Below are 13,141 nucleotides of genomic sequence, written 5' to 3'. Positions count from 1 at the left end.
TTGTAAATGATGACCCAGATATATACACTGGGAACAAAGAAAACATTTGGCAGAGGGATTACAGAAACAGGCTTTGGTCAGGGCACCAGGTTGGAACCTGGTATCCACCATCACTGTTTGAGTTTAAACTAGTTACTTAACAGCTTTGAGCCTTACTTTCCTCACTTTCAACATCTATAATTTGATGAGAATAATAATGCTTGTTAAGAGGACTTTCGGAAGGATTTAATAAGATACATTATATAGAGCACTTAACATAGGGCCTGGGCCACAGTATACATTAAAGAATCATTGGCTATTATGATGATAATAATGGTCATCCTTATTACTGTTGTTACAAATAATGCATTTGCTCAGCAAACACTCTTTGAAGGTAGGCTCTGTGTGACACACTATGCCAAGTACTGGGTATAGAAAAACCCAAAGGGGAGGATCCAAGATGGTAGCAGAGTAGGTAGAAGTTACACTCACCTCCTCCCAGGACCAAACTGGTATTGCAGCTAAATTACAGACCAATAACCTGAATAAACAACTGAAAACTAGCTGAATAGAAGTCTTATAAACAAGGTTTTACAGAAGAAGCCACATTGAAACTGGTAGGAAGGTCAGAGATGCAAAAAGGGCTGGCCTCACTTCCATGGGGGCAGCTGAGAATCTGGAGGGATAGCTCAGCTGCAAAGGGTCCCCCAGAGGAGCATGGGATCTTAACCCCACACCAGGCTTCCCAGCCCAGAGCATCTGCCAGGGAGAGATGGGAATCTGCTCTTATTTTTTTTTAATTAATTAATTTTTGTTACAGATGTTTTTTCTTTTTCCCCATTGATACCCTTCTCTCCCTCCCTCCCTCCCTGCCCCGTCCCCAGCTTTGTTGTCCATGTCCATTGGTTATGTGTACGTGTATATAAGCTCTGTGGTTTATCTCTTCCCCACCTTCTCTTCTGGGGATTGTCAGTCTATACTCAACTTCCACGTCTCTGGGACTACCCTGTTCTTCAGACTGTTATGTTCACTATATTTGTGGAGTCTGCTCTTAAAGGGCCAGCACACAAAATCTCTTTTGTAGCCACTCACACTGGGCTCCAGCAGAGGGAGGGCAGAGCAGTAGAGAGTCATGTGAGAAGAAACTGGGTTTGTGGCTCCAGGTAGAGAACTGAAGGGACAGTTGCCAGCATCCCTGTGCTGAGTCCCTCACCCACATAGCAGACACCATGATTTTTGGATGGAACACTCCTTTCTTTATGGAATCAACCTGGGGGAATCCAATAGCCCCACCCTCCAGACTCCCTTTTGCCCCACCCTGGAGAGCTCATGCACAGCAGAGGAGTCAGCTGCCTGAGCCTAGTTGTAAAGGTCCAGTCAGACTCAGAGGCTGTCAGTGACTGAATTGTGTGGTTCTGGGGTGGGGGACATTCCTCCCACATTCCCATGAGCCTCACCAGTGCCACCCTTCATGGGAGATCCACTAGCCCCACCCTCCGGCTTCCCAGTGGCCCCACCCTCTCATCTCCTGATGGCCCCACCCTGCTGAGTTCAGGCTTCCCAGGCGGTCTGGGCAGAATCCAGGACAGACTCAGCTGTGTGGCTCTGGGGCAGGGATTATTCCTCCCACATCCTGGGATTCTGGCTGGTGCCTCCACCTCACAGGAGATCCCCTAGCCCCAACCTTCTGACTCCCTGTGGCCCCACCCTATGGAGCTTGGGCTTTTTTAGAGGTTCCTGCAGAATCTGGGACAGACTGAGTTGTGTGGCTCTAGGAAGGGGGCCATTTTTCCCTTGTACACTGAACCAGTGCAGAGCCCTCCCTTCACACAGTCAAATTTTGGTCTCTTTGGGCCTGATAAAAATCTGCTGGGCTCACCCTGATGACTTCCTGAGACCCCGCCACACCACAGAGGTCTGTGGGCACCTGGTGGATAGCAGCTAGACTTGATATATCCTGAGAATTTTCTTTGAATAGCCTCAGACCCAGAACCAGCACTGTGTGTGAACCTGTTTCAATCTGGTAAATACTACTCACTATTACCTGGCAATTCACTAAGAATCTACCTCAAGCATCTTGAGTACTGCCAGAGGCTCCTTCAGTAACTGAGCCTAACAAGCAGCCAGAGGTGGAGGTAGATAATGGGGTGCCTCGGGCCTTTTGCTGTCCTGCCTCCAGGCTTGGTGCTGGAGGAAGCCAGACTTAGTGTGCAGCTTGGTCCTTCCAATGCACAACCAGGCCCAGTAGAGGCAGCCACAAACAGTGGATCACTATAGTTCCAAACAGGTTTCTCAGGGCCAGTCACAGGCAGTGTCTGACATTGACCTGCACCATAGTCCCTCTCAAGAGGCCTCAGAACCAACACATGCAGTGGCCAGCCTCATATATCAGAGCAGGATCCAATTAGCTTCACAAGCAGGATATCCAATGGGAGAACTTGGCAGGCACCAGATGCTGCTGAGGTGAATTCCATTTTGTGTGGTCAGCATCTGTACAAAACCTTATCTACTGTGATTAAGGTTGATCTTCACAGTAAGCCAGCCCAAGGGTCAACCCCACATGCAAATGGGCCAATAACAATCAAGATTCAATTACAACAGGAGAGTTCACATAACCCACACAAGGGACATTCCTGGAGCACCCCAGCTTAGGTAATCAAGTAGACTGGCCCTGGGTCCAACAGGACACCTACTACATAAGGCCACTCTACCAAGACTGGGAGTCATAGCAGATCTACCTAATACACAGAAACAGGCAGCTAAAATGGGGAGACAAAGAAACATGCTCCAAATTAAAAAACAGGAGAAATCTTTTTTAAAAAGCTAAATGAGTCCTGCCCAGTTTTGCTCAGTGGTTAGAGCATCAACCCGCGGACTGGGGAATCCCAGGTTCGATTCCTGCTAAGGGCATGTACCTCAATTGCAGTTCGTCCCCAGCCCTGGTTGGGGTTGTGTGGGTAGCAACCAATCGATGTGTCTTTCTCACTTTGATGTTTCTCTCTCTCCCTTCCTCTTGCTCTATCTGAGGATAAATGCAAAAAATAAATAAATAAACTACACAGAGATATATTTTTAAAAATAAAATAAAAAGCTAAATGAAATGGAGGCAAGCAATCTACCAGATATGGAGTTTTTATAAAATGGCGATAAGGATGCTCAAGGAACTTAGTGAGAACTTCAACAGCATGAAAAAAGGACACAAAAACCATAAAAAAGAACCAGTCAGTAATGAAGAACACAATATCTGAAATAAAGAATCACTGGAATAAATAAAAGGTAGGTTGGATGAAGCATAAGAACAAATCAACAATTTGGAAGAAAAGGTAGCCGAAAATGCCCAATCAGAGCAGCAAAAAGAAAAAAGAAAAATTTAAATGAGGATAGTTTAACAGATCTTTGGGACAATACGAAGTATAACAACCTCTGCATCATAGGGGTACTAAAAGAAGAATAGAACAAGGGATCAAAAACCTATTTGAAAAATAATGACTGAAAAATTCCCTAACCTGGTGAAGAAAAAGGACATACAAGTAAAGAAAGCGAAAAGAGTGCCAAACAAGATGAATCCAAAGAGGCCCACACCAAACACATTATAATTAAAATGGCAAAGGTACTCTGGTTTCTCTTCAGATTGCATAAATCTTTTGTCTTTTAAAAATGGCAAAGGTTACAGACAGAAAGAGAAAGATAGTTAGTTACCTACAAGGGAGCTCCATAAGACTATTAGCTGATTTCTCAATAGAAACATTTCAGGCCAGAAGGGATTAACATGAAATATTCAAAGTGATGAAAAGCAAAGACCTACAACCAAGATTACCCAGGAAGATAACATTTAAAATGAAGGAGAAATGAAGAGTTTTCCAGACAACAAAAAGCTAAAGGAGTTTATTACTACCAAACCAGTATTACAAGACATGTTAAAGGGTCTTCTTTAAGGAGAAGGAGAATACAGAGGAACATAGTTATAAAGAATAAAATGGCAATGAATATGTACCTATCAGTAATCCCTTTAATGTAAATATCTTAAATGATCCAATCAAAAGACATAATGTAATGGAATGGATAAGAAACAAGAACTATGTATATGCTGCCTTCAAGAGACCCACCTCAGAATGAAATATGTAAACGGACTAAAAGTAAAGGGGTGAAAAAGGATATTTTATGCAACTGGAAAGGGGAAAAAAGGCTGGGATAGTAATGCTTACATTAGACAAAACAGACTTTAAAACAATGGCTATAGTAAGAGACAAAGGACACTACATAATGATAGAAGGAACAATCCAACATTTGTAAATATTTATGCATCCAATACAGGAGCTCCTAAATATATACAGTAAACCTTGATGGACATAAAGGGAGAGATTAACAGTAATACAGTCATGGTAGGTTGTTTTAACACCCCATTAACATCATTTGATAGATCTTCCAGATAAAAAATGAACAAGGAAAAAGCAGCCTTAAATGACACACTAGATCAGATGAATTTAATTGAAATCTAAGTGCACTGGAATATTTTCTAGGATAGATCACAAGTTAGGACACAAAACAAGTCTCAAAAATTTTAAGATTTAAATTATAGCAAGCACCTTCTCTGACCATATGGTATAAAAATAGAAATCAATCACAAGAAAAAAACTAAAAATCACACTAAGACATGAAGGTTAAATAACATTTTACTAAACAGTGAGTGGGTTAACAATGAGATCAAGGAAGAAATAAGAAGGTACCTTGAAATAAATGAAAATAAGAACACAACAAACAACCCAAAGCCTATGGGACATAGTGAAACCAGTCGTAAGAGGGAAATTCATAGCATTACAGACCTACCACAGGAAACAAGAAAAGTTTTATATAAACAATCTAATTTTACACTTTGAGGAACTTGAAAAAGAACAACAAACAAAGCCCAAAGTGAGTAAAAGAAAGAAATAATAAAGACCAGAGAAGAAATAAACAACTGTCTAAAAAGTCAATACAAAGGATCAATGAAACCAAGAGCTAGTTCTTTGAAAAGATAAACAAAATTGACAAAACTTTAACCAGATTCATCAAGAAACAAAGAGAGAGGACCCAAATAAGTAAAATTAGAAATGAAAGAGAAGTAACAACTGATACCACAGAAATACAAAAGATTATAAGAAAATATTATGAATAACTATATGCCAACAAATTGGGCAATCTGGATGAAATGGATAAATTTCTAGAAACATGCAGTCTTCCAAAACTGAATCAGAGACTCTGAATAGACAGATTACAACTAGTGAAATTGAAACAGTAATAATTTAAAAAAAAAAAATCTCACAACAAACAAAAGTCTTGGACTGGATGGTTTCACAGGAGAATTTTACCAAACATTCAAAGAACTAACGCCTACCCTTCTCAAACTATTCCATAAAACTCAAGAGGAGGGAAGACTTCCAAGCTCACTTTATGATGCCAGCATTATCCTAATTCTAAAATCAGATAAGGACAATACAATACAAAGAAAGAAATATTTCTAATGAACATAGATGCTAAAATCCTCAACATAATATTAGGAAACTGGATCCAGCAATAGATTTAAAAGATCATACACCATGATCAAGTGGGATTTATTCTGGGGATGCAAGGTTGGTAAATATGTGCAAATCAGTAAACATGACACACCACAGAAACAAAATGAAGGATAAAAATTACATAATTATATCAATGAATGCAGGAAAAGCATTTGATAAAATTTAGCACTCAATTTTTTTTTTTTTTTTTTTTTTTTTTATCCTCACCCGAGGACATTTTTCCATTTTTTGTTCAGGTAGAGTGGGAGGGAGAGAGAGGAACAGAGAGAGAGAGAGAGAAACATCGATGTGAAAGGAACACATCGAGTGGCTGCCACCCGCACGACCAACCAGGGCCGGGGACAAACTGCAACCGAGGTACGTGCCCTTAGCGGGAACCGAACCCGGGTCTCTCAGGACCGCAGGCCGACGCTCTAACCGCTGAGCCAAACCGGCCAGGGCTTAGCACTCAATTTTGATAAAAACTGCCAGCAAAGTGAGAATAGAGGGAACATATCTCGACTTAATAAAGCTCATATATGAAAAACGCACAGCCAACATCATACTCAACATGCAAAAACTAAAAGTTGTTTTTCTTAAGATTGGGAACAAGACAGGAATGTCCGCTTTCACCACTGTTATTCAACATAGTACTGGAGGTTCTAGTCATAGCAATCAGACAAGAAAAAGAAGTAAAAGGCATCAAAATTAGAAAGGAATAAATAAAACTGTCATTATTTGCATAAGACATGATACTGTATATAGAGAACCCTAGAGATTCAACCAAAAATCTACTAGAATTAATCAAGGAATTCTGTAAAGTAGCAAGATAGAAAATAAATATCAAGAAATCAGTTGCATTTTTGTACACCAATAATGAACTATCAGAAAGGAAAACCTAGCCCTGGCCGGTTTTGCTCAGTGGTTAGAGCATCGGCCTGCAGTCCAGAGAGACCCAGGTTTGGTTCCCGCTAAGGGCGCATACCTCAGTTGCAGTTTGTCCCTGGCCCTGGTTGGTCGTACGGGTGGCAGCCACTCGATGTGTCCCTTTCACGTTGATGTTTCTCTCTCTCTCTTTTCCTCTCTCTCCCTCCCACTCTATGTGAACAAAAAATGGAAAAATGTCCTCAGGTGAGGATTAAAAAAAATAAAGGAAAACCTGGAAAATAATCCCATTTACAATTACATAAAAAATAAAAATTACCTAGGAATAAATTTAACCAAGGATGAAAGACCAGTACTTGGAAAGACACTGAAGAAAGAAATTGAAGATACAAATAGGTAGAAGCATGTACCGTTTTCATGGATAGAAAGAATTAACATCATTAAAATGTCCAAAGAAATCTATAAATTCAACACAATTCCTATCAAGATAACAATGGCATATTTCACAGAACTAGAACAAAAATTTGTATGGAACCACAAAAGACCTCGAATATCCATAGTGATCTTGAGAAAGAAGACAAGGTTAGAGGAATCATATTACCTGATATCATACTATACTACACAGCCCTAGTAATCAAATATCATGGTACTGGCACTAAAACAGACCTATAGATCAGTGGAACAGAATAGAGAGCCCAGAAATAAACCCACACCTTTATGGTCAATTAATTTGACAAAGGAGGCAAGAACATACAGTGGGGTAAACACAGCCTATTTAATAAATGATGTTAGAAAAATTGGACAGGTATGTGCAAAAAAAAGGACCTAGACCACCTTCTTACACCATACACAAGAATAGACTCAAAATGGATTAAAGATTTAAATGTTAGACTTTAGCCATAAAAATCCTAGAAGACTTTGATGTAGACCCACGTGTTTATTTTTTCTTTTGTTTCTCTTGCCTTAGGTGTTGTATCAGTGAAAATTCTACTGCGTATGATGTCTGAAATTTTGTTGCCTACATTTTCTTCTAGGATTTTTATGGAGTCATGAGTCACATTTAAGTCTTATTCATTTTGAGTTTATTCTTGTGTATGGTGTAAGTTGGTGGTCTATCTTTATTTTTTTTTTGCAAGTAGCTGTCCAATTTTCCCAACACCATTTATTGAGGAGGCTGTCTTGATTCCACTGTATGCTCTTGCCACCTTTATCAAATATTAATTGAGCTATCTGCCTGTTCTTGTGCCAGCACCACACTGTTTTGATTACAGTCGCTTTGTAGTATAACCTGATATCTGGTATTATGATTCCTCCTACTTTGTTCTTCTTTTTCAAGATTACTGTAGCTATTTGGGTTTTGTTGGGTTTTTTTGTTTGGTTGGTTTTTTTGTTTGTTTTATATAAACTTTTGGAGTGTTTGTTCTAGTTCTGTGAAGTATGTCGTTGGTATTTTGATGGGGATTGCATTGAATCTAGTATGGACATTTTAATGATGTTAATTCTTCCAATTCATGAACATGGTATATGCTTCCACTTTTTTATATCTTCCTCTATTTCTTTTTTTAATGACCTGTAGTTTTCTTTGAAGAGGTACTTTACTTCTTTAGTTAAGTTTATTCCTAGGTATCTTAATTTTTTTGCTGCCATGGTAAATGGCATTGTTTTTTTAGTTTCTCTTTCTGTGAATTCATTGTTGGTGTATAAGAATGCCATCTATTTCTTGACGTTAATTTTGTATCCTGCTACTTTGCCAAATTCATTTATTTAGTCTAGTAGATTTTTGATGGAGTCTTTAGGGTTTTCTATGTACAATATCATGTCATCTGCAAATAATGACAGTTTCACTCCCTCCTTTCCAATTTGGATCTTTTTTATTTTTTCTTCATGCCTAATTGCTGTGGCTAACACTTTCAGTACTATATTAAATAAGGGTGGTGAAAAATGAACACATGGGACTACATCAAACTAAAAAGCTTCTGTATAGCAAAAGAAACAACCATCAAAATGGAAAGGTTATCCCACTATATGGGAGACCATAATTGCCAATGATACATCAGACAAGGGGTTAATTTCCAAAATATATAGAGTACTCATACAACTCAACAAAAGGAAGACAAAGAACTCAATTAAAAAATGGGCAGAGGAGCTAAATAGACACCTCTCCATACAGGACATACAAATGGCCAAGAGGCATATGAAGAAATGCTCAACATCACTAATCATCAGAGAGATGCAAATTAAAACAACAATGAGGTATCACCTCACACCTGTCAGAATGGCCACCATCAACAAATCATCAAACAGGTGATAGCAAGGGTGTAGAGAAAGGGGACTCTAGTACACTGCTGGTAGGAATGCAGACTGGTGCAACCACTATGGAAAACACTATGGTATTACCTCAAAAAATTAAGAATTGAACTGCCATTTGACCCAGTGAAATGGCACTTCTAGTAATATACCCTAGGAAGCCTGAAACACCAATCTGAAAGAGTGTATGTACCCCTATGTTCATAGCAGCACTATTTACAATCGCTTTGATCTGGAAACAGCCCAAGTGTCCATCAGTAGATGAGTGGATAAAAAAGAAGTGGTACATATACACAATGGAATATTATGCAGCTGTAAGAAAGAAAGATCTCTTATCCTTTGAGATGACATGAAGGGACCTGGAGAGTATTATGCTAAGCAAAACAAACCAGGCAGAGAAGGACAAATATCACATGATCTCACTCATTTATAGAATATAATGAACTAAACAAACTGATGAACAAAATAGACCCAGAGACATAGAAGCGGGGTACAGACTGACAAACCTCAGAGGAGGGGATGGTGGGGGGGGGATATAAACCACAGAACTTATATGCATGTATGCATAACCAATGGACATGAACAACAAAGCTGGGGACAGGGAAGGGGGAATGGGGCGGAGGGTGTCAACAGGGGGGAAAGGAGAAACATATATAGCAAAAATCAATAAAAAATAAATTTAAAAATTCCTAGAAGAAAACATAGGCAGTAAAATGTCAGATATTTCTCATAGCAATATTTTTTTAAAGCTCCTCAGGTAAGGGAAACAAAAGAAAAAAAATGAACAAATGGGACTACCTCAAACTAAAAACGTTTTGCACAGCAAAGGAAACAATCTGCAAAATAAAAAGACAAACCACTGAATGAGAGAACATATTCACCAATGATATATTTGATGAGATGTTAATATCCAAAATTTATAAAGAACTTATAAAACTCGACATCAAAAAATCCAATAAAGAATGGGCAAAGGACATTGAATAGACACTTTTCCATAGAAGACATACAGATTGCCAATAGACATATGAAAAGATGCTCAACATCACTAACCATCAGAGAAATGCAAATTAAAACCACAGTGAGCTATCACCTCACACCTGTCAGAATGGCTACCATCAATTAGTCAACAAACAAGTGTTGGTGAGGATGTAGAGAAAAAGGCACCTTCATGCACTGTTAGTGGGAATGCAGATTGGTTCAGCCACTGTGGCAAACAGTGTGGAGTTACCTCAAAAAATTAGAAATGGAACTGCCTTTTGACCCTGCAGTTCCACTTCTGGGAATATATCCAAAGAAACCTGAGACACTAATTTGAAAGAATATATGCACTACCCCCCACCCCCATGTTCATTGTTGTAGCGCTGTTTACAATAGCCAACATTTTGAAGCAGGCCAAGTGCTCATCAGTAGATGAGTGGATTAAAAAGCTGTGGTATAGTACACAATGGAATACTACTCAACTGTAAAAAGAAGGAAGGAAATCTTACCTTTTATGACAGCATGGATGAACCTGGAGAGTTTTATGCTCAGTGAAATAAGCCAGTCAGAGAAAGACAAATACCATATGATTTCACTTATACGTGGAATCTAATGAACAAAATAAACTCACAAACAAAATAGAAACAGACTCATAGATACAGAGAACAAGCTGACAGATCAGAGATGTTTGAGAGGCTGGGTGAAAAAGATGAAGGGATTTGGGGAAAATAGAAACATACATACATCATAGACTCTGACAGCTATATGGTAATTACCGGAGGGAGAGGGACTTGGGGGCAGAGCATAAAAGGAACATTAATGGTGATGGAAGGAGACTTGACTTTGAGTGGTGAACACATAGTACAGTATATAGATGATGCATTATGGAATTGTACACTTGAAACCTACGTAATTTTATTAAGCAACGTCACCCTATTAAAATCAATAAAAATTTATAAATAAATAAATAGAAAAACCTATAAGACATAGGTCCTCCCTTCAGGGAGCTCACTATCTTTCTAGTTGGTGGAGGAAGTAAATGTGCATGACCAGTTGTAAAACAATAAAATCGGTATCTTGTGTGTGAAGGAGTAATGAGGCTGAGATAATAGAAAACAGAAATCTTCACCCTGGCTGGTTTGGCTCAGCAGTTAGAGTGTTGGCCCGCAGACCAAAGAGTCACGTGTTCGATTCCCGGGCCTGGTCGGGCACATACCTCAGTTGCAGTTCATTCCCGGCCCTGGTCGGGTTTGTGTGGGGGGCAACCAGTCAATGTGTCCCTCTCACATCGATGTTTCTCTCTCTCTCCCCGTCTCTCTCCCTCCCTCCCACTCTATCTGAAGACAAATAGAAAAATATCTTCAGGTGAGAATTTAAAAAAATTAAAAAATAAAATAAAACAGAAATCTCTCGCCGCTGTGGTATTGGTATTGTCAAACAAAATGCTGGACTGTAGTCTGATCTCATATTATAATACTTAGATTAGTTTTTAGTCTATTTTTTAAACGGGAGTAACACACATACAATGTACAGATCTTTTATGTATAGCTTGATGAGTATTTACATGTAACTACCATTCAGATCAAAATTAGCACATTTTCGGCATCCTAGAAGGTTCCCTTATACCCTTTCCCAGTCATTACACCCTCAGAGGTAACCACTGTTCTCATAACTGTCACCATATAAAGATTTTGTCTCTTTTGAGTTTTGTTTAAATGGAATCAAGCTTAGGTTTTTATCTGAGCTAAAAAGAGGGATAAGAAGATAATAAATTTCTAAATAATACAAAAGTTTTACTAATGAATATATGTTTGCTTATATCTCCAAATCAGATCATCTTACTAAAGGTATTCAAGCAAGCATTTTGGTAATAATGTGATAATTAAGGTTATTGCCACATTCCTAATTAATTAGAAAGCACAGATTTCCTTACAGTGGTCTCAGGATGTTACTTTTGGTCAGCACAGCCAACTTGAGATGGAAATTGTAACAGTTAGGAAAGAGGATTTGGTGACATCTTCTCCCTGGTAAACCAGTCAGAAGAGCTTTGCCTCTTGGGGATAGAGGCTGCCTGGGACTGGGTGATTTTGGGGGAAATAAGTCCTAAAGAGATGAACCTCTTGCTACAGATTGACTCCGCCTTCCCTCATCAAACTCGTGTTGGGGATTCACTCTCTTACTTCAGTCCTGGAAGTGTGGTGGGGCAGACGAGGCAGGTGGGAGGGACAGAGTAGACACGGATTTCCTCCACGCCTGCAACCTAGGGAAACAGCCGGTTAGAATATTTCACAGCATCCTTATGTTTTCCCTTGTTCAGGTTATTGCTTTGGGACTGTGACGATCGAAGCTACAGCTACTACATTGAGGTTTCCACCAACCAGCAACAGTGGACCATGGTGGCCGACAGAACTAAAGTCTCCTGCAAGTAAGTGACATCATTTGAGGAATTTGTTCCAATTTAAAAAACAGTCCTTCGCCCTGGCCGGTTTTGCCCAGCGGTTAGAGCGTTGGCCTGCAGACTAGAGAGTCCTGGGTTCAGTTCTCGCTGAGGGCACGTATGTTGGTTGCAGTTTGACCCCAGGTTGTGTGGCTGGCAGCCACTTGATGTGTCCCTCTCACATCAATGTTTCTCTTTCTCTCTCTCTCTCTCTCTCTCTCTCTCTCTCTCTCTCTCTCTCCCCCCCTCTCCCCCTCTCCCTCCCGCCCTCTCGCCCTCCCACTGTATCTGATAATAAGTGCAAAAATGTCCTCAGGTGAGGATCAAAAGAATAAATAAATAAATAAATAAATAAATAAATAAATAAATAAATAAACAAACAAACAAACAAACAAGCAAGCAAACAGTAAGGATGGATGGATGGATGGATGGATGGATGGATGGATGGATGGATGGATAGATAGATAGATAGATAGATAGATAGATAGATAGATGATAGATAGATAGATAGATAGATAGATAGATAGATAGATGAAAGAGAGAAAGAAAAGAAAAAAGAAAGAGAGAAAGAGGGGAAGAGGGGAAGAGGGGAAGAGGGGAAGGGAAGGGAAGGGAAGGGAAGGGAAGGGAAGGGAAGGGAAGGGAAGGGAAGGGAAGGGAAGGGAAGGGAAGGGAAGGGAAGGGAAGGGAGAGACAGTCTTTCTAATGGATCAGAACGTTCCATTGAAGATTCATAGAATCACCAAATTTTATCTTATTTGGAAATTTGGAATTTGAAAATAGTCTGATGATCTGTCACTTCAGTTTTAAATGAGAATTTACTTTATATGACCAAACAAGCTCTCCTTATTTTGTAATTTGAACTTGATTTTTGAAAATAGCATGTGCCTAAGCAGGGAAAAGAAATATATTTTCCATATGCAATTCTGTCTTGAGTCTTCCCCCTACATCCCACACCACCATTTTAGGACTCTTTTCTTCCAGAAAGAATTATGCTGATGCAATACACACCTCAGTGGTT

At 39.4% G+C, this 13,141-nt stretch overlaps 1 protein-coding gene across 2 annotated transcripts in view; it reads left to right on the top strand.

The window, feature by feature from the left end:
* Nucleotides 1-13,141, top strand: part of BTBD9 (BTB domain containing 9) — a 446,601-nt gene that overhangs the window by 364,248 nt on the left and 69,212 nt on the right. For both annotated transcript variants that reach the window (XM_036249375.1, XM_036249376.1), the window contains exon 9: nucleotides 12,001-12,108. In XM_036249375.1, the coding sequence (XP_036105268.1) occupies nucleotides 12,001-12,108 (108 nt within the window). The remainder of the gene's footprint in view (nucleotides 1-12,000; nucleotides 12,109-13,141) is intronic.

The sequence above is a fragment of the Molossus molossus genome, unplaced genomic scaffold (genome assembly GCF_014108415.1).
Source record: "Molossus molossus isolate mMolMol1 unplaced genomic scaffold, mMolMol1.p scaffold_m16_p_8, whole genome shotgun sequence".
In the NCBI taxonomy this organism is placed as follows: Eukaryota; Metazoa; Chordata; class Mammalia; order Chiroptera; family Molossidae; genus Molossus; species Molossus molossus.
This window is presented reverse-complemented; position numbering and strand designations above follow the sequence as displayed.